At 48.4% G+C, this 22,373-nt stretch overlaps 1 protein-coding gene across 16 annotated transcripts in view; it reads right to left on the reverse strand.

The window, feature by feature from the left end:
• DYSF (dysferlin) overlaps positions 1–22,373 on the reverse strand; it is a 232,291-nt gene that overhangs the window by 145,992 nt on the left and 63,926 nt on the right. For 8 of the 16 annotated variants that reach the window (XM_057741359.1, XM_057741353.1, XM_057741355.1 and 5 more), the window contains exons 5-14: positions 17,311–17,425; positions 15,950–16,042; positions 15,396–15,607; positions 13,506–13,634; positions 13,052–13,114; positions 12,192–12,242; positions 10,301–10,331; positions 9,576–9,691; positions 2,807–2,933; positions 702–805 (exon numbers count right to left, since the gene is read on the reverse strand). In XM_057741359.1, coding sequence (XP_057597342.1) covers positions 702–805; positions 2,807–2,933; positions 9,576–9,691; positions 10,301–10,331; positions 12,192–12,242; positions 13,052–13,114; positions 13,506–13,634; positions 15,396–15,607; positions 15,950–16,042; positions 17,311–17,425 — 1,041 coding nt within the window. The remainder of the gene's footprint in view (positions 1–701; positions 806–2,806; positions 2,934–9,575; positions 9,692–10,300; positions 10,332–12,191; positions 12,243–13,051; positions 13,115–13,505; positions 13,635–15,395; positions 15,608–15,949; positions 16,043–17,310; positions 17,426–22,373) is intronic. The other 8 variants (XM_057741366.1, XM_057741361.1, XM_057741364.1 and 5 more) reach the window with 1 other exon arrangement.

Genomic DNA, 22,373 nt, shown 5'->3' on the forward strand with positions numbered 1-22,373 from the left:
GGTTAGGTGGGGCGGAAGTGGGGTGGTTTGGGACAGAAGGTGACTTCTTTAAAGGGCTGGAGGGGCAGCACATAGAGATGTGAAGAGGCATGGGGAGGTTTGGGGCTGAAGAGAGGGGCCAGAGTTAAATAGAGCTGTGGATTCCTCTGTGGAGAGGTAGTGGCTGGAGGGTGGGCAAAGCCATCCCTGAGGTGAGATGGAGGGAGGGGCCCAGTCAGAAAGCAAGAGGGACTGGAGCAACAGCCATGCCTCTGGGCAGGAAGGAAGAGAGCTCTGTGATCCCTAGGGCCTCCACCAGAGTGGCAGAAAAGAGTCTGCCCAACTCCTGCCACAAATTTTTTAAAATAATCATTATGTTTTTACAGCATTTTTTTTAAAGTTTCCCTATCGTTGTGTTTTTATATCTGGTTTCCTTACTATTGCTTAATTTCCCCCCAAATATTCCTCTATCTATCCACTGTCCATATGTCCTCTTCGTGTCCGTCCGCACCTATGTGTCTGTCTCACACACCTGAGCAGTCCTGTCCTCGTGCGTGTGCCCAGCAGCCCCAGAGAGCTAGGCCTGCATGTCTAGCACATTTTTCTGCAGAGGGGGACGACACGGGACTGTGTGTGCCTCACTCTGTCCTGCACAACACCCAGCGCCCATCCACAGGGACAGTGGTCACCCTCCCATGAAGCCTCGTTTACTTGCTCCTTACCATTTTCCCTGCAAAGCTGACTTCCACGAAGGGATCCACCAAGTTCTTCTTGTTACTCTCAAAGCCAAAGATCTGCTTCACGTTGTCCATCACGGCATCATCCACTGAGGAGAAAGACATGCTGATCACTGCCTGCCTGCTCTCCCATCTTCAAAACCCCCACTTCCCACCTGTCTGTCTCCCTGCAGTCCCGGGACTCCCTGAGAGAGATGCCATGGACCACTCAGCCCAGGGCTCCCGGGAGGGAGGACCATCTCAGAACAGCAGCTCCTGAGGGCACTGCTCTGCTTCCTGGCCCAGCTCCAAACAGCTGGTTCACTGTCCCCCCTGTTCTCAAAGGCTTTCAGTACAGGTACGATTGGTTGACAGATTGATTAGAAATCTACATCGCTAAGAGCAGTAAATAATCCAGAAAAAGACTGGAAGTTGTTATAATAATATCCCATTACTGGTGCCTGTTTGACATTTTCCTTTATATACATTAGCACAACGATTTTCCTGAGGGTAACCAATAAATCAATTCTGTTTTTAAAAAAAAGAATATTTAATCTACGCTGCTTCAAACCAATATTTTACTGAATTAGCCATATTTTTACATACGTATTTACAGATGATAGATGTCTGTATGCATGTATGTTATGTATAAATGTACATATGTATATGAATGAGAAGATAGGCGGGGACAGTTAACGATTGTATACTAGCCAATGTCTACATGAATACAACAGATAACAATTAGCAAATATTTATATTCTATTTACCCATCTATTTTTCTTTTATTTATATTTAAACAACATTGCAGAGAATTCAACATAATCCCCTTCACCTTGAGCAACGCAAGCATTTCTATTTCCCCAGCCCCCGTTGGAAGCTCACCAGCCTCACATCGGCATAGTTTCAACCAAACACATGCAAAATGTTCTAAGCCTGTATTTTAATACCCATTACTCATTTAAAGGCCTTCACCATGATTTTTGGTTCAATTAAACTTGTACAGAAGGAACCCATTTATTGGTGTCATTAATCAAAGCAGAAACCCTCAAACAATTAGCTTCATGCAAAACTTGTAAACAAGGACCCAAGTAGTCCCTGACTACTTGTTCTCGCAGACTCTGTTATGGACAGCGCCTGGCTTAATTCTGCTAATGCATGCTCCAAAATAGCAGCTCATAGTCCGCAACAAGAGAACCACCAGTGTGTGAGCCCCACCCCAAACCAAGTCAATCTGAAACACTGGAGGAAGGGCCCAGGCATCTGCACTTCCTTAAAGCTCCAGGGATGATTTAACTTCCAGCCTGGGTTAACACCCATGGCTCTAGAATATTCAGCATAATTCACCCCAGCATTTACTGAGCACACAGGGCAGGGCTGTGAGAAACCAGGCAGTGGCCACAATGGCCTTCCTGGGATGATGAGGACATGGCCACAGCTAAGGTGACCCGCTGCCTCAGTTTACCAGGGAATGAGGAGTTTCTTGGGACGTGGGACTTTTGGTGCTAAAACCAGGACAGTCCCAGGCAAACTAGACACCCATGTGTCTCCACTCAGTGGCAACACTGAGCCCTTCTAACATTTCAGCAACTGCTTCCACAGCCCAGCGTCTGCCAATTTTCAGGCTGGGGCTTCCTAGAGAAGGGAAAGAAAATCAATGGGATCCAGCCATGAGTGCAGGACAGAGAGTTGAAATGGTGCTGACTCCCCAGTGAGAACCGAGAAAATGGGTGCATGGAGTAGCCAAAGAGCCAGACCAGACCTAGGGGATGCTGAACCAGAGCCCAGGGGCAGCTGGTACTCTCAAGATTTCTTGCATCTCTGTGACTCCACCAGCTTTGATATTACTTCTCATTAATTCTGACTGCTTTTCAGTTAAGAACAGTAAAAACCCTTGGGAAACCTAGAAATGGTGTGAGTCTTCCCCAGACAGCAGAGCAGAAGGAGAGCTGGGCTGGCACAGAGCTAGTAGACCCTCGGGATGCGGAAATCAGGCCAAAGGCAGGCAGAGAGGGAGCAGGGGACCAGCCCCTCCATCTCCTTCCCCCAGGAAGCTAAGGCAGCCCAGCCCAGGGTCCCCCCTCACCGTCACCCATCGAGGGCTCCCGACTCACTCTGCGGTAAATCCTCAGCCCTGAAGACCTTCAGGCAGAAGTGCGCTCCACGGAGGGCCACGCCGGTCGGCCTGAGCAGGTTGCCTTCAATATCCTCCTTGTCTTCAGAGGGGTCTTTTCTCTCCAGCTACAACAACCAAATATGATTCCTTACTGTGCCCTTGAGCACAGTGTTTTCCCTTCCTTTTCTGAGAGCTCAACCAACACACTTAAATGGTGCATCTTAAAGAAAGGCTACTTCCTAGCCTGTGATCTATGGCAGGTTCCTTACCCTGAGACTCTGCTTCCTCATCTGGACAGTGGAGACAATGACGCTTACCTCCCGGGCTCTGGGAGGATCAACTTCGATAATGTGTAAATGCACGTGGCACCAGCAGGCACTTAAGAACCGCAGTCTCCTTCCCACTCCGCCCATTAAAAAATAGTGCAGAGGCGACAAAGGTCTAGGCCAGCCACTGTCTTCAGTGACGTCTGTTCATTCACCCAACAAGTATTTATTGAGTGACTACTAAGTGTTAGCATCGTGTTGAGGGGCGAGGGCTGCAGCAGTGAACAGGTGGACAGAGGTCCTGCCCCCGTGGTGCTCACCGTTTCACAGGGAAAGCAGACCTTTAAGCAAGTGAATGTAATAGCGTATGCTGAGTATTATAATTAGAACAGTAATCATAAAAATAATATTTATTGATTGTACACACGCTCTCATTGAATCCTGACAGGAACCCCCATGAGCAGTGGGTCTCAAACATGGCTGTACATTAGAAACTGGAGAATCAGTGTCTTCTAGACCACTGCTGTCCCTTCCAACCAAATGCAGATTCCAGTTCAACAGGTCTGGGGTGGAACCCAAGACTCTGCATTTCGACAAGTGCCCAGGCGATGTCCATGCTGCAGGGTACAAGGCCCTAGGATACCCTGCTTTACAGATAAGCTAGATGAGGGTAAACACAGGCTGGATGCAGAACCAGTGGGTTTAGAGAGAACAGAGCAAGGGGGCTTGTAACCATATGAGGGGAGGGGGGAACAGTGTTGGTGGTGTCCCAGCTTGGAGACCTGGATGATGGGATCCAGGCAGGGGCCGCAACTCATGCAGAGCGAGGGCTACCTTGGCAGTTTGAGGAACAAAAGATCCACATGCTGCACTGGGGCAGGTGGGTGGCAGAGGGATAGGGGAGAGGTGGCATCAGGCCAAGCCCAGCAGCCCACTCCTTGGAAAGCTGCCTGGACCATCCTCACTCAGTCCACACGTAGAAACCTGCTTCAGAATCTTTGCAGCAAAATTCTCCATCCCAGAATGCCTCGTGTCACACAAGTGCCCGTGAAGGAATTAGTTCTGCACTGATTTTCCTCAGCTCACGTGTGAAGGAAATGATCGTCTCCTCTGCTTTCAGCCATCCTTAACACTGTTCATTCCCTTAGACAACAAGCACTGATTGAGCGCCTACTGTGTACAAGACCTGTACTAGGCAAGAGGAGAGAGAAAACAGTTCATATCTATTATACTGTTGCTGACCTCAAGAAACTGAGCCTCAGTGACAAAGATGGACACATAAACTAACTAAACTAACAAAACATGGGGTGGTGACCAAAAGGAAAGACCAATCCGTTTCCCTAGGGGACAAGGCAGGCTTCATGGAGGAAGCGGCATCTGAACTGGGTCTTGAAGAACAAGTTGGTTTTTGGTAGGCAGAGAGAAGGAACCCCCATGGGTGAAAAGGCAGGGAGAAGGATGGGAGTGCATTCTGGAAAGGGTCACATCGTCTGGTGTGGCCACAGTACAGAGTCCACGGAGGTACATCCCGGCAAGTGGTGCTGCAAAATCAGCCTGAGGCCAAATGTTCATGGGCCTTGAATGTCACACGCTAAGGATTCTGGACTTCATCCTGAAAGTATGAAAGCTTGGAGGCAGGGTGAGTCTCCAGCAGTTTTTAAGGAGGAGACTCACGTGACTGTACTTGAGTTTAAAGAAGATGGTTTTGGTGGTAATGTGGGGCTAACTGGAGTTTCAGCAGTTGAACCTACATCTTCATTCACACAGAGGCCCAGGTTAATGTGAATGGGAGCCTGACCTTGAACTCTGGTCTTGGGATGGAAGAGAGGAGACGCGTGCACTGAGGTTGTCATGCCAACGAGACTGGCTGACCGTGTGCATGTGGACTGACAGATGTGGGACTGAGGGATGAGGAAAGGTGCTCAGGCCTGGGGGACTAAGTGGACGACAGGTGCCATTTCCCAAGGTGTCACCTAACACAGGATGGGGATCAGGTGTGAGGAGTGGGCAGCAAATGATACTGGGTTTCTATATGTAAAGTTAAAGGGGCCTAAGGGACATGTTCACGTGTTTTGTTAGAAGGAACTGAAACTGAGCGTCTGGAGCTCTGAAGATCCAGGCTGGAGATGAGCAATTTAGGAGCCTCAGGTGGACAGAGACGGACTCCCCCACAGACAGAGAGATGCACTGCAAAATCAGACTGAGCCCAGATATTCATGGGCCTTGAATGTCATGTCAAAGGCACTGCAAAGAGGCAGGCAGCAAGATTTTATGGACCTACTGAATTTGAAGGATCTATTCAAAACAAAAAAAAAAAAAAAAGGAAAAGAATGAGGGGAGTCACAGATGCCAAGGGAGGAGAGAGTTTCAAAGAAGACTTGGGCTCTGGAATCGAACGCTGTGGAGCAACAGAGCAGATTCATGAGAGAAGAGATCCTGGGACTTGGCAATGTGTGACCCTTAGGCAAGCAGTTCAGGGAAGCACACTGAAGAGGTGAAGGAGTGAGCAGCCAGCAAAGGACTGAAGAAAAGGGACGCAGAGTAATCTCAGAACCTGGTGACCTTGGTGATGGCTGAAAGGAAGATGAAAGCAGCTCAGCGAGGAGGGTGGGGAGAAATGGTGAAGGCAAGGGTGTTTGAGATCAGGAAATCTAGAGCCTGGCACAGACCAGAGGGCAGGAGCTGGAGAAGAGACAAGAAGAAGAAGACAGAGGCAGTGTGGAGGGCATGAGCACGTGCAGAGGAGGTGGGGAGTGGGGAAGGCAGGGAAGACCAAGAAAGATGGGAACTGAGCTGAGGACCGGGGAGCTTCAGGCGCTCACGTCACTCCCCCTGTGCAGCTCTGTCTCTAATGGGGGGCTGAGGCTTGAGCTTAGGAAAGACCAGAAAGTTGTTTCATTTTTTTAATTTTTTTTGGCCGAGCCACACAGCTTGCAGAATCTTAAAGTCCCCGACCAGGGATCAAACCTGTGCCCTCAGCAGTGAAAGCACAGAGTCCTAACCACTGGACCACACGGGAGTTCTCGACCAGAAAGTTTGGAAACAGCCACTATGGAGAATGGGATAAGGAGTAAACCTCACCCACGTAAAAGAAGAGGTTGACAGCGCCTCTGGGTGACTTCCGCCACCAAAGCTGACCAAGGAGTGTGTGTCATGGGGAGGGTGGGGGCACGAGGTACGGCAGCAGACCCCAGGGTCTAGTGATCACAGAGTGAGCGTGAGGATGGGGCATGGGGGCCAGGCTTCAGGAGGGAGCTGATGGGCTGGGAAACAGAGAGGGTCAGGGCTGTAACATCAGTGAGGAAGAACTGCCATTCACAGAGGGTGAGGGAGGGAAAAAGGGGGAAAGAAACCAGGGGAGAGAGGTATTTCCAAGCTCAGACGTTTGTGGCTCATCAACAAGGACACGTCGACCTCAGAACAATCGCAAAGAAGATGGGAATTTGCCAGGAAGGACCCTCCTGCACCAGCTCTGCCTGCACCAGGGGTAGTAACAGCCCAGAAGACCAGGGGAAATAGCCAGTGAGGCAGGAGTCACAGAAGAAGGCAGTGCTGAAGCTGGGAAGCTGCTGCGGGAAACCGAGAGATGGCCACTCTTCCCGTCCCGAAGACCACGGAGAGCTGGAACAGAAAGCACAGGCTTCCCTCTGAGTTGGTCTCAAAAAAAGTGGTTTCCTCTAGGAAAAACAGGAATCCAATTAATGGGAAGAGGAGGAAGGAGTGTTTTAGAAAAGGATAATAGACTCAGAAATGCCATGTAGGGACTTCCCTGGTGGTGCAGTGGTTAAGAATCTGCCTGCCAATGCAGGGGACGTGGGTTCCATCCCTGGTCCGGGAAGATCCCACATGCCATGGAGCAACTAAGCCCAAGTGCCACAACTACTGAGCCTGCACTCTAGAGCCCACAAGCCACAACTATTGATCCTGCATGCCACAACTACTGAAGCCCGTGCACGTAGAACCTGTGCTCAGCAACAAGAGAAGCCACCACACTGAGAAGCCTGGGCACCACAATGAAGAGTAGCCCCTGCTCGCCCAGCGTGCAGAAACGAGGACCCAACACACCCAATAAATAAATAATGTATTTTAAAAAAAAAGAAAAGAAAGAAAGAAAGGAAAAAGAAAAAAGAAATGCCTTGTAGGAGCAGGAAGGCTACAATGTCTGGAGAGACAGGTTATGGAGGGACAGGGGATGAGAGATCACGGGAGGTGCCCTTGGGTGGGGCTGGTCCACCTGAGCTCCATCGGCCCCTGCACAGCACCCACGGTGCTGCCTCCCCTAACCCCTTCCACAGTGGCTTCCTGAGCTCTTATCATCAGCCAGCTCCTCACGCTAGACATCCTCGTGGAACTTGCCCTCCGCTTCCATGATCACATGCAGCTTTCCCTGGGGACTCTGCCTCCCCAACCCTCCCCTGGAGACCTGCCTTCCCCCCTCCTGCCTCTCCCACTCCTCCTGGCTCACTCTGCTTTAACCATTCCAGTACCTGCCTCGCCATTTGCGTACTTGATTTCCAGTTCTCCCAGGAGATAATCAACATCCACGTGGACAAGTCATTCACCAGCCCAGTTCCTTGTCCTCCACCAGCAGCATCTTAATCCCCCTCCCCTGCAGCTGCTAGAGGGATGGCCATATACCAAACCTCCAGCCTCTCAGAACTGATCCTCTAGGAAAACCTTGACCTGGAGACCCTTCTCTAAAGACAGCCCCCAACCTATCCACCTCCTCCAACACCCACTCACACCAGGTGAGGCACAAAACACAGAGCTTGGCACACAGCAGGCGCTCAATGAATGTGTGTTCCCTAGCCCTTCCCTGTTCTTTGTCCTCCTCATCAGCTCGATGCCCAGGCTTCCCGCATCCTCCCTGACAGGCTCATCAGCTACTTTGGTCCTGTGCCTGCACCACGCCTGATAGCACCTCCACCAACGTACCCCCTTCTGCTTCCAGGCCACTGAGTAATATGAGGCCACTCTCCCACAAAGCCTCCAGCCCAGAGTGTTTGCTCTCGCGTCTGCTCAGAAATCCTTCTGTCTTGTGGTGTGTATATATATATATACACACACATATATATACAACAATGGAATATTTACTCAGCCATAAAAAGAGAATGAAATAATGCCATTTGTAGCAACATGGAAGGACCTAGAGATTATCATACGAAGTGAAGCAACTCAGACAAAGACAAATGTCATATGATATCACATGTGGAATCTAAAAAAATGATACAAATGAACTTATTTACAAAACAGAAATAGACTTACAGACATAGAAAACAAACATGTTTCCAAAGGGGAAAGGTGGCACGGGACAAATTAGGAGCTTGGGATTAACATATACACACTGTTGGAACTTCCTTGGTGGTCCAGTGGTAAAGAATTGCCTTGCAATGCAGGGGACGGGGCTTCAATCCCTGGTTGGGGAACTAAGATCCCACATGCTGCAGGCAACTAAGCCTGCCCACCACAACTACTGAGCTCACACACCTCAACTAGAGAAGCCTGTGAGCTTCAAACTACAGAGCCCATGAGCCCTGGAGCCCACGTGCCACAACTAGACAGAGAAAAAAACCTGCATGCCACAACTAGAGAGAAGCCCACGTACCACAACTAAGACAAGGTGCAGACAAAATAAATAAATAAGAAAATAAATAATAAATAAAATAATAAATAAATACTTCAAAAATATACATACTGCTATATGTAAACATGGACCTACTACATAGCACAGGGAATTCTACTCAATATCTTATAATAATCTGTAAGGGAAAAGAATCTGAAAAAGAATATATATGTGTATATATATATATACGTTCAGTTATAGATATATATGTGTGTGTGTGTGTATATATATATATATATATAAAATGAATCACTTCCCTGACATCTGAAACTAACACATTGTAAATCAGCTATACTTCAATATAAATACATACATACATAAAGAAATAAATATTTTTTTAATTTCTAAATAAAAGAAAGAAATCCTTCTGTCTGTATCTAATTAACCCCCTGTTCCTCAACAACTGTTCCAAACCTTCTCTCCTCTCCCCAAACATACAGAGATGCTGACACGTCTGCAGCTCTGAACTTCTTTCTCATTCTTACCACCTCCAGCTTATAACTTTACTTACTGACCTGTAAAGATGATAATGATATATTCTTAGGTGATAAAATTCAGGCTGCAATACAATATACAGCAAATGATCTCACTTTTGCACCAAAAAAAAAAAAAAAAGAAAAAGAAGAAAGAAAAAAAGAAAAATACACCCATATACCCCTCTGAGAGAGTATGCAAGAAGGTATTAACAACAGCTCTCCCTGAGTGGTAGAATTATGAGGAATTCGTTTTCTATTTATGCTTTTCCGCATGTTCTACATTTCCCGTAATTGCCATGTATTCTTTTAAATCAGAAAAACTAAAGTTGTTTTTTTGTTTGTTCATTTGGTGCCGCCACAGCCAGGTGGAGGTGCTGTGAGGGGACGAGGACGTGTACTCACAGGGGCTTCGTCTCCAGGCCCCAGCACACAAAGGCTCGCTTTCAGGTAGCCTCTGGCCCCAGCAGCGAAGTCATCTGGGTCTGAGAGGAGCAGCCACTTCCTGAGATAAGCATGTCCTAAGAGAGACAACACACCTGGTGATCCCAGAATTGGAAGGACCCAAGTCTGCAGCCACATCAGGGAGCCCAAGCCGGGCTGAAGTGAAATGAAGGACTCATCTACTTGGACATGGAGCAAGGCCTCAAATTCTAGAATAAAAGGTACTTTGAGTGTTTCTTTGGGTCCAAGTCAGATATGTTAACAGAAACCCCTATCAGAGGCTGCCAAAGCCAGACCTCAGGCCATTTTCCTCCCCTTCAGCAAGTGACCAGACCAGAGCAGAGACCAGGATGTAGAGAAATCCTAGACTTGCCATCTAAATGACCTGTCCCATCTGGAGGGACCCCAGTCTCCAGCAACCCTTGCTTGGCACCTTCCAGATTTAACACCCCAACTGGGCCAGCCGAGACCCACGTGAGGGTTTGATCTTCCTGGGGGCCTGTTTTACCCAGAAGATGAAAGCCTGACCTCTCTTCATTCCTGCAGCCTCACCTCCAAAATCAAACTCCACCTCTCAACTCTAAAATCCCCAAGAAGGAAAGATGAGTGTCCCAAACGGGTACCCCCATGCAGCCTCCTGAACCCAAATGCAAGGCCCTGCCCAAGGGGATGAGAGGGCAACTCACGGGGCTCTCGGTAGATGCTTCCCACGTCCATCTGAAATCAAACAGAGGAGGCGCACATCACACTCTTGTCCTCAGGGTGTTAAATAAAGTATGACGCATGATACCATCCCATTAAAAATCATGTTTTGAAGAACATTTGGAGACATGGGGAAATGTTCATCATCTGCTATTACATGGAAAGATAGTGGAATACATTTTGATTGAAGTGTGGTAAAGTATATCTATGCACAGAAAAGGCAGAGCAAAGGAAACACACGGAATGGTAACTGTACTACCTCTGGGTGGTAGATTTGGGTGACTTTTATTTTATTTTTATGCTTTCCTATATTTTACAACTTTCTATGACAAATCACAGATTAGGCGGATGTTGAGTGTAGGGGAGGTTATGCATGTGTGGGGACAGAGGGCATGTGAGAACCCTGTACTTTCCATTCAGTTTTGCTATGAACCTAAAATAGCTCACAAAAATACAAAGTTTTTTTAAAATCGTGGATTACTTTTATAATTAGAAAAAAACAAAATACATTTTCAACCTAACCCTTGAATTCTCAGAACAAGATTAGAGACTCAAAACATAAGATCCCATTTGTTATAGAATGACTCAAGTTCAAGCCTATTCTTTAAGAAAAAAAAAAAAAAAAAAAACTGCCTCTCCAGAAAAACAGACTCCATTTTCTATCTGGTGACTACTTCTCAGAGAAGGGGCCATATTTTATTTGGATAGCAGGAGGAGGGTCAAAAAAAACCTGTGCCCTTTCTCTCCATTTGATAAATGCTTGAAGATTCAAAATGAGAACATCAATAAGAATGACATTAAAACACCATTCATGAAGGCCTCCATGACCAGCTGCCTTTACGATATGTAATCTGTGAATGCCATCCTATGCCGTCGGGTCAAGGTCCTCTGTAATGGGCTGTTCACGTCTGCACTGCCTGGGACAAATGAGGGGGCAGGCTCCCCACTGTCTCCACTGCCCCACCATCCCCCTGGACTCCATATCTGGGCCCCACTCCCAGCCCAGGTGAGCCCGGGGCACAGAGCGCTGGCGTCACACTGGCCTGAGATGGTCAGAATCAGGAGGAGGGCTGCCTAAACCAGATCCCACGTTGCCTTTCCAAGATGTAAGGACACATGTGGATTAAAAATAAGAAGCGGAATTCCCCCTATTGGAGACAAGAGAAGAGATTTCCCTCTCCTCCTTTTGTCAGAACATTTTCCTTAGAAAACTTGTCAGTGTAAGTACTTTCTCTATCTCTTTGAAGTGCATCTTTTCAGAAACCAAATAAGACTTCCAGCAGCTTTATGACCCAGGAGTGCCTTTCTCCAGGCTCTCCCATCTCTGGGAAGAGATGGGCCTACCTTAACCGAATTGTAAAACCCTCCTATCATAAAAATGCACGCTTGTTTTCTGTTTTTTTCTTGTGGGTAAAGTCAATTAGCAGAAACCGATGGTCGCCCTAATTAGCAGGTAAAGTTAGGATGAACAATGTGTGACCAAGAGCGCTGTCCAAGCCACTAACTCAGGCACTAGTTATTGTTTAGTTATTGTTTATCTTGAGAACACATATGGAATGGGTTGTCTACTTGACTCTATATAAGATTTCTTTCTGTCTTCGCAATCTCTTAGCGAAATGGTCCACGATACCATCATATTCTGGTTTAATGCTTATTCAGTTACAAAAGTGCTTTCTTTCTCTACTGTCTTTGTGGAGAGGATTTCTGGGTTAGGAGAAGATCTTTTTTGTTTTCTTTTTTTAAAAATCATATTTTCCCCAACACAGACCAAGACAGACAGGCTCTCTGGGGAACCAACCCTGCCCATCATCCACAGAGCCTCCTCTAATGGGGACAAACGGAAACTGACTGCTTTCAAAGAAAATAAATCGTTACCCTGAACTCCCCGATGAAAGCATCTGTCCTGAGGGAATGGGAGTCCACCACCTGGAAGGAAAGAGAAATTAAAACTCTCATTCACAAGTAAAGGTTGGCCCAGACAGGGCCCAACCCAGTCTCTCTTCCCTCCCAAATAATAATAGGCCACACTCTGATAGCACTTGCTCTCTCCCAGAGAGTATTCCAAGCAATGTTTAACCCTCACAAGAACCCCACGAGTAGGTAGTAATCATCCCCATTCTACAGATGAAGAAGCAGAGGCACAGAGAGAGCACTTGTACAGAATCACACAACACCTACACGGCATAGGCAAGACGAGAATTCACACAATTTGGCTCCAGAGCCCACACTTTTAACTGCTAAACTCTACTGCCTTTCAGAGGAAAGGGGGCGGGGGGCTGAGCTCCAGGAAAGAAAACTTTGGCCAGAAGCAGACATATACACAAACAAAATAAGTTGAAAATCAAAGGTGCACTGCAAGAATGAGTTCAGGGGGATTCCCTGGTGGTCCAGTGGTTGAGAATCTGCCTTCCAATGCAAGGGGATTCGGGTTCAATCCCTGGTTGGGGAACTAAGATCCCACATGCCACATGGCATGGTCAAAAAATAAATAAGTAAATAAATAAATGTTTTAATTAAAAAAAAAAGACAAACTCTATTTAAAAAAAAAAAAAAAAGAATGAGCAGCAGGGACACCCCATCGGCTGCTGCCTGCATCCGAGCTTGGAAGGTATCCCTGTGACCAGCAGGGGCGAGGCTATGACACCCCGGGCTCAGCTTCTAGGCTTCTCACACACACTCACTCTCACACACACACACACTGAGCCTACAGAAAGCCTTCGCTGGCTGCCACGTACCGTGATGAAGATGGGCTCATTGAACAGCTCCGCCGGAGAGTCAAACATATTGAAGAAAAGAGTCTGTTGGTTCAGGACGAAAGGGGGACAGATGAAGGCCTGCTGAGCCCGGGCAGGAGGGGACAGCCACCACCCAGCCTTTAGGTCTGGTCCACACAGCAAGTGAGCAGTGGGCTCAGCCCAGCACTGAGCTCTGGGGATTCCACCTCATGGAAGCTGTCACCTTAGGGACAGGGTGGGTGGCCAGCCCCACGGGACAACGGGGATGTAGAGCAGGGGGAGCCCACGGCAGGAGTAAGAGCAGTAAGCCTCTCTCCAGGTCCTCAGATAGCCTGCTCAGAACCTGGCACAGCTCTCCACCCAACGCTAGCACCATATGCAAAAACTGAGCGAGTTGCCAGGCGTCCACTGTGCACTCCCACCGAGGTCCTAGCCCTAACCCAAGGTCTCCCACCTCATTGAAGAGGGGGCTGTTTCCCTTGTGGATCCGCGTCCGCTTGGTCTGCCCGGCAGCGGTGACCTTGACCACAGGCTTGATGTTCACCCCTGGCAGCTGGCGTCCCTCGATCACCTGGACCCTGATCTGAAAGCCAGGAGGGGGCATGAGCAGGAAAAGGTGGAAGTAGTCAGGTACCCGCCCCCTGCCTGAGAGAGTCAGGAATCTCAGGGACCACCCTCACAGCTGGCCTCTTGGGACGGGTACTAAAAAAGAATTAGGAAGAACATTGTAAGAATGATATTTTCCCACCAAGTTCCCTTGCATCTATAAAATCCCATGGTTCCAATAAGAGCTGCCAGGCTGCCCCAAGTAAGCTGCCCGAGAACAGTAACCCCCAGGGCTGGGCCGAGGATCCAGCCCCCACTCAGCTCATGCACAAGCCCCTCCCCAGATCCCTTGATGCTGATGTTTTTGAGTGGCTTGAACGTTCCTCACTGACGATTTCCTCAGAGGTCAAAGTTTCACAGTGATGTAACCCCACTTTATTCTTATGTAGTATAAGATGCAAGACAGAGTGTCTGACATTCTGAGAAATGAGTTTTCTTCATTGAACTGTCAGTAAATAAGGTTTCAAAAACCTCTGCGCTTCCAAATTTAGACAAAATATTTTAAAACATTATGTTTTAAAGTATTAAAACTTTCATGAAAAAATACTATGTTTACTAGTTCTAATCTCTAATCAGCAGTTATTTCCTTATTAATCAATTCTTTTTTAAAAATAAGATACTTTACAATATATTATCAATGGCAATGGGAAGGGGGCGAGTGATTTTATTCTCTTCATTGTACAGTATTTTCCAAATTTTCTACCCAAAAATAGTATTAATTTTCTAAGGAGAAAAAAATAATGTTTTGTGAATAATAATAAAAAAGATAAGTTAGAATTTTGCCTCTCAGGCAAACATAGTGGTTATAACGAGAACGTTTGCTGAAATTACCACAATTTAGAAATGAAGTATATTTTTACAATTTGTTGCATTTAATATTTGTTTCCTACTTTTAACTTTAAAAGTAGCTCTGAAGAGTTAAATATCACTAAATGCAATTACATCAAAATGGAAAATTCTGTAGAAAAGAAAAAGAACAAGCAAAAGACCCAAATTAAAAGCCAAATTAGGGACTTCCCTGGGGGTCCTGTGGTTAAGATTCTGCGCTTCCACTGCAGGGGGTGCAGGTTCGACCCCTGGTCTGGGAACTAAGATCCCACAAGCCAAATGCTGTGGCCAAAACATAAATAAAATTTTTAAAAAATGTTTTAACTAAAAAATAAAAGGCAAATTAAATGGGATAGATTTTTGGGTAAAAAATAAGTCAAAGGGTTAATATTCATAGCTTTATTCTGTGAAAAACTTGAACAAACTCAAATTGCACATGCAGAAAAATCACAGCTATAAATAGGGGGAATGGATAGAGGGAGAAAAAAAGATAGGCAGAGCTTCTCCGATTTGGGGATCTTGTTCAAATGAAGGTTCTGATTCAGTGGGTCTGGGATGGGCCCAAGATTCTGCCTTTCTAACATGCTTCCAGGTGACACCCATGCTGCTCGTCCACCAACCACACTTGGACGAGCACAGCACTGCTGGCCAGGGCAGCTCTGGGTGTGGAAGCAGGTATAGTGTAGTGATGCTGACTCTGCGGTGACTCTTTTTTTTTTTTTTTTAAGAGCATAACCACAGGCTGGGCAGAGATTTTTCGAGAGGTCCCAAGACATGGCCTCCCTATCTAGCATTTGCCCAGGACCCAGGGAAACCAGACTCCCACCTAGGAGAGCCCCTACAGCTGGACAAACAGGTTTTGCACTGGCATCAGCGGCTACTGCTGGCTGAAGGAGGAGACTCTAGTCACCTGGAAGTCCTGCGGTTTGTCCGACAGCAGCTTTCTGGGTGCAGGCGTGCTTCTCTTCTTTCTTCCCCCGGGGTGGTAGGGAGGAGGATGGGACGGTGTCTTCTTTGGGGTGATGGGGGCCCCCGGGCCTGGAGCCCCACTCTGGTCCAGGAATGGTTCGGCCTCATCTCCCGTGAGCCCCTGGTCCTCAGTGTCCTCCTCTCCTCCTGTGTCTGGAGGAGATGGTGCTACTGAGGCTGGGTCCCTCTGGCGCCTGGGTCCCAGCCCAGCTGATGGAGGATCCAACAGCTCAGCACCCACCTCCCCTGCCCCTCTCTTTCCCCACTGGTCAGCCAGGATAGATGAGGGAGAAGAAGAGGAACGTCTGACAGCTGAAACTTGAGAGTGGTCAGTCCAGTTAGTCGACAGGAAGAGACAGAATGGCCCGAGCCCTCCCCACCACGTCCTGCCAGATGAGCCCTCCTGGCCACCTCGCCCCACTCTGGGGAGCGGACGATGGCAGCAAGTGAGCCGGTTACAGGTGGTAGGATCGGGACAGCCGGCCCGCATCTCACCCGTGGGGGCCAGCCACTTCTTTCCAGAGTATCTCGTGTCCACGGTGCTGTCACTGAGCAGGGACCAAGTCTCGGCCTGGCTCTGTCCCCCACCTGGCACACGGGCAGGGCACAGCCCCAGGAAGGGAGGAGGGAGCTGGTGAGGGAAGCCTACCTAGCCCCCATCCCCCAACCCTGCACTCCCCGCCTGCCCCCGCCTGGCCCAAAGCTCCAAAGCAGGTGCCGGATCTGTCCACACCGTCCCTCTCACCACCTTCTGGGCAGGACTGGGAGCTGGTCACCACTAGGAGTCTTCCCTGAGTGAGCAGAACCTACTCTGTCAGATCCACCTCAGAAGTGGTCCCAGAACATTCGGGGCCCTCAGCCTCCACACCCTCGGTCACCAGGAGCACCCCTTCTGTCCCACACTCAACCCCAGCCCAGAAGGATCTCCCCACCTTCAAGCTCAGACAGTGCCAAGTCCAACAAGAGGGGCCTTGCTCTGCCTCCCTCACCAGGAGCCCACATGGGCCCCGGGACAGGCTCGGGGCCCCCCTGACATGACTACCAGATGTAATGTTGGGTTTGCTCTAGCTCCCTTCACCATGAGAGAAATGCTAGAATCTTTTGCATGGACAACACCCCACCTGGCCATCTGTGTGGCTTCCCGTTCACCCCAGGAGGCTGGACTGCCACGCCCAGGCCCACCCCTGGCGAGCCAGCCACCCTGGGCTGGGTCCTCACTTCACAAGGCCAAGACAGGTAAGTAAAGAGAACTGAGGCAACCTTGAGACTTAGCCAATTTAGTCTGCTCACTTCACAAATAATAAACTCTAGGCCCAGAGAGGGAGTGACTGGCCCAAAGTCACACAGCTACTTGGTGTCAAAGGCAAGACTGGAACTCATGTCCCCTGACTTCAGCCCAGGACTCTTTCAGAGAAAATCCAGCTCTTTCGTCACACATCATTGCTAAAGGCCTGCGGAGTGCCAGGGCAGGGAGACATCCAGCTCTGGGGAGTGGGTGGGGCCTCAGGCATCACCTAGGATACACCCTATCCCAGCACAGGCCTGCCTCTAAAATTCCCACCCCTCCGGAGCTGCAGAGAGCCAGGTAACCAGCTCGGGCACAGCCCCTTCCCTGAGCAGCTGGTGCTGGGAGGGCACCGTCACACTAATCCTAGCAGGACCTAGGGGAGCATGCCTCCTGCCCCTTTTTTTTTGCAAGACAGAAGTCAGCTCTCAAGACTCCCCACCCACGCAGGGCCTCTCTTCTCCAGGCCTGGGCAGCCCCCAATCTGGGAAGGGCACCTTCTTCCCAAGCTCGGGTGCCACTGCTAGGCTTCTTCCCCTGGGCCCTGCCAGGGTGAGGGTGGGCTCCTCACCAGCCACCATATCCATGTCAGGCAGAGTCGGGGAGGGTTCCAGAGGCGTCGAGGGCGGGAACATGGGTATAGCTCCAGGGAGTGGCGTGTAGGACACCTGCAGGACCAGCGAGGCCTGGAAGAGATGGAGATGAGAGGGCAGCAGGTTAGTGTGTTGGCCTTGGATGACCACCCTCTAGCATCTTTCCTGTTCCTTTCATCCCTCCACCAAGAATGGAGTCTGGTTTGCAGGAGGCTGTGGCAAAGCCACGCCCAGGGGCCCATCAGCATAGTCAGGTGGTTAAGAGCACTGAATCTGGAGTCAATTCCACCACTCAGAAGCTGTGTGACTTTGGCAAGATCTGTAACCTCTCTGTGCCTCAGTTTCCTTGTTTGTAAAATAAGGGTAGTGATAGCAATAGCACTTTCAAATGAGGATTAAATTAGTCAACAGAATGCCTAGTAAGCTTCTATAAATGAATCAGTGATCAAACCTCACCTGCAGGATTTTTCAACTCTCAGCCTAGGCCCATCTTTTTTTTTTTTTTTTTAATATTTATTTACTCATTTAAGCTGTACTAGGTTGCAATCTCTAGTTGTGGCATGTAGCCTTAGTTGTGGCATGTGAACTCTTAGTTGTAGCGTGTGAACTCTTAGTTGTGGCATGCATATGGGATCTAGTTCCCCAACCAGGGATTGAGCCTGGGCCCCCTGCATTGGGAGCATCGAGTCTTACCCACTAGACCACTAGGGAAGTCCCAGCCTAGGCCCATCTTCAGGAAAAAGCCCCCTTGGCCACTCTGCTCAGCCAAGGGTCTTCCCTTGTTTATTCATAGACAGCGCAGCCTTGCTCTGCTCAGGCCCCAGCTACCACTGAGAGGGTCTCAGGGTGCCGCTCACCTTTCTGAACTCTCTTCCCTCCCAGAAGCACCCTCGTCCCCCATCTCACCCCAGGTGCTTTGGCTTTGCCCAGTGAGAGGAAAGTGACCCCTGACACCATTCACATGGACGGGAGAAGGCTGCCTTGTGCTCCCACCCTACCTGAGCCTACCAGGAGAATGGCACCCTTCAAAGGGGCACCTGGACCTGAAGAAAAGGTACAGCCAATGGCAGGCTCTCCAGCCTTGCTGCTCCCAGGCCAGTGGAGGCCTGGCTGAGCCTTCCCTGATACAATAGGTCCAGCAGGTCTCCTGAGGCAGCCTTTTAATTGGTCAAAGTAATAAAAACTCCAAAGTAAGAAAGTCTGGAAATTACAAAAACCTTAAAGAAAAATGTAAAAGAAAACATATTGCCATAATTCTACCACTATTATTTTGATATAATTCTCTCCAATCTTTTTAAATGAATAACGTGAAACTCTGTTGTACATCAGATGCTTTTTTAACTTAATATTAGACAATAAGCATTTTCCCAAATTTTGATAAACCCTTTATAAATTGTTAATGATGTATAATATCTGAGCGACTCAGCATAATTCACTAGACATTTTTCTCTGCTGAGTAATATTAGGGATGTCCAGAAACTCCTATAATGAATCCTGGTCTTGAGATGGAAGGAGCTCAAGGTCCTGGATGTATCCAGCTCTGGAGCTTGAACCCTTCAGGTTGGGGCCTGGGCTTGGGCAGCCAGGCTAACAGGGGTGTCAACTACAATTGCCACTCACCACTGGCACTCGACATCTATCTCTACAAAGATTTACTTATGTGCTGCTGCAGGTGCTGACTGCCGACGCCCCCTTGAAAGGAGTTCAGGGTGGCGAGCTGTAATGAGGCACTCCGTGCTCTGTGAAAAACTGGCAGAACACGTCTTTAGATAGTCAGATATTTTCAGGAACCAACTCTATGAGCCCAATTCTTGTATCTCCTTATATCTAGAAAGACACTAAAATCCTTTATGGTGACAGCTGCTCCTCGTGACTAGCAGTAACCTGCACGAGACCAGCAGAAACCTTCTGTAAACAATATCGGCTTGATTGCATGTTTTTCCCGTTCACCAAAACCATATATATACTGATCTTCCCCCCTACCCCTTCGAACAGTTTCTCAGAGCTATCTGGGATGCTGTCTCCCAGGCTGCAGTCCTCATTTTGCCCCAAATAAAACTAAACTAGAGGACTGGGACGGGGAGGGGTGGGGGGGGAGTTGAGGGAGGGAGGGAATACGGGGATATGTGTATAAATACAGATGATTGAACTTGGTGTACCTCAAAAAATAAATAAATAAATAAAATGAAAAAAAATAAAGACAATTACTGATGTTGTATAGGGAAATTGAATAATAAAAAATGAATATCTCAAGAAAAAAAACAAAAAACTAAACATGTAACTCTCATGTTGTGCATTTTTTTAAGTCTACAGAGGACAGGGTCAGGGTATGTGGAGGGCAGGGAGAGGCGTGCTCAGAACACTGAGGAAGGTGGCTGGAGCCAGCTCCCCATCCCAGAAGACCTAGGAGGAGGCCCAGGAAGGCAACGAGACCCTTTAAGTCCCAGATCCAAGGCACTGTCCTAACATGCCCTAACAGTCATGCAGGTTCTGAACCACCACCAGGTGTCGCCACTTGAGCAGCCAGCGCACCCCACACCCTAAGCTCTAGCAACGTGGAGAATAACCTCACAGGAGGCCCCAGATATGCAGACTCCGCCTACAGCCACACCCATCTCCCTGAGACTCCAATTCAGGTCTGGAGTAGGCCTGGGAAGCTGTATTTTCATCAAAAGGCAATTTGGGCTCTTCGGGGCAATAACTAATACCAGGGTTAGGCTAGGGAAGGTAGAAAATGACCCTGGAACATCTTTTTGTGCCAGAAAACAAGCAAATACTCAAAGAATAATAGAAACATGTCAAAAGGACACAGAAGCCTGCTTTCGAGGGTTCCCACAGGCCAAATCTGGGACTATTTAAACCTGAAAATAAATAATGACAGTAACAGACTAAACCATTGAATAAAACAGGAATACATGAATCCATATAGAAATAAATGAATAAGTGATTTCCCTGGTTGCGCAGTGGTTAAAAATCCACCTGCCAACGCAGGGGACACGAGTTTGATCCCTGGTCCGGGGAGATCCCATATGCCACAGAGTTACTGAGCCTGCGAGCCACAATTGCTGAAGCCTGTGTGCCCTAGAGCCCGTGTGCCACAACTACTGAGCCCGCATTCTTCAACTACTGAAGCCCACACGCCTAGAGCCCATGCTTCACAACAAGAGAAGCCACTGCACTGAGAAGCCTGCACACCACAACCAAGAGTAGACCCTACTCGCCACAACTAGAGAAACCCCACGCAGCAACAAAGACCCAATGCAGCCAGGAAAAGAAAAATAGAAAGAAGGAAGGAAGGAAGGAAGGAAGAAATACAACAGGAGGATGCTTTTCCTTACAGTGGAATGCCAGATGATTAATGCAGAAAAAAAATTAATAATTGATTTAAGATATCACCATTTGGCAACCATCAAAATGATAATTCAACCAAGAAATAACAGTCGGTGTTAAACATGCTGGGTAAAAACTGGATACAGCTAATCCAAATGGGGGGACATTGGGCAGGGCAACTGGTCTGTTCTCCCCAAAATGACAAGTTCACAGGTTTTAAGTCAGACTGAGGAATTCTCCCAGATGGAAGGAGACAAAACGACTAACATAACACATGATCCTTAATTGGATCCTTTTGTTATAAAGGGCACTGTTGATAAAACTGATGAAGCTTGAATGAGGGTCTATGGGTTCGATGGTAGTGCTGTGTCAATGTTAATTTCCTCATTTTGAAGGTTTCATTGTGGTTATTATGTAGGAGAAAGTCCTTAATCAGAGAAAATACACACTAGGTTCAGGGTGAGGAGCCAGGAGATAGAATCAAATGGTTTAGGACAAAATACTCTTTCAACTACTCTTGCAGCTTTTTGCTAAATCTTAAATTATTTTAAAATGGGTTTTAAAAATCTGAGAAATCTGCTTCTGCTATAACCACAGGAATCTCACTCAGCAGAGGCAAATAAGGCCCCCCAACACTTGGTGGCTGAGGTCCTCTGATCCGTGGACCAGATTCCCTTGAAGAACACCACTTTCTGTTTCTCGGGGCTCACCTTGCCCAGCCACCATCCCTCACCACCTGGGGGCTTCCGGTGCATCACCTACATGCTCTGTGCAGGAGAGAAGCCGTGGGAATGTAACTGCTCCATGCCATGGCCTGGGTGCCATTAGTGCGGAGGCTCAGGAAGGAATTCCAAGACCACCCAGGTAACCCCTACCCACCCCCCCCCCCCGAGTTTCCTGAGCATCAGTTCCCTCCACACTGAAGATCAGGTCCCACCCACCTCCTGGAGATTTGGCAATATGCCGATGGCTCCAGGCTTGTGAACAGACCTCCAGCACAGAGCCAGCTCCATCTTTTACATGCCCATCAAGGAGCAACAAGGACGGACTTCCCTGGTGGCACAGTGGTTAAGAATCTGCCTGCCAATGCAGGGGACATGGGTTCGAGCCCTGGTCCGGGAAGACTCCACATGTCACGGAGCAATTAAGCCTGTGAGCCACAACTACTGAGCCCATATGCCACAACTACTGAAGCCCTCACACCTAGAGCCCATGCTCTGCAACAAGAGAAGCTACTGCAGTGAGAAGCCCGCCCACTGCAACCAAGAGCAGCCCCCACCCACCACAACTAGAGAAACACCATGAAGCAATGAAGACCCAATACAGCCAATAAATAAATAAATTTATTTTAAAAAAAAAGAAAGGAGCAACAGGGACATTCCCGGCAGCTTCTGAGGATCTAGAACCCAGGATCTAGAATAGATCTCGCCAGCAGGGGGCAGGCTCCAGGGTCCACTGCTTCAGGACCAGGCCTGGTTAATACTGGAGGCCTCTAGCTCTACTGAGATCTAAAGGAAAAGGGTCATGTCTCTGGGCCCCAGTCAGGGTCAGGACCATCCATCCTCACCAGGACATCATAGCTCATAGCCCGTCCCCTCCTCCAGATATAACCAGAGCTAAGATTTTCTTTCTGTGGGATGTATATGTGAGCTCCATGTTCTCCTAGCCCATGACCTTGGCCCTCAGCCCCCAGTAGGACCCTCTTTAAGAC

The sequence above is a fragment of the Hippopotamus amphibius genome, chromosome 7 (assembly GCF_030028045.1).
Source record: "Hippopotamus amphibius kiboko isolate mHipAmp2 chromosome 7, mHipAmp2.hap2, whole genome shotgun sequence".
NCBI lineage: Eukaryota > Metazoa > Chordata > Mammalia > Artiodactyla > Hippopotamidae > Hippopotamus > Hippopotamus amphibius.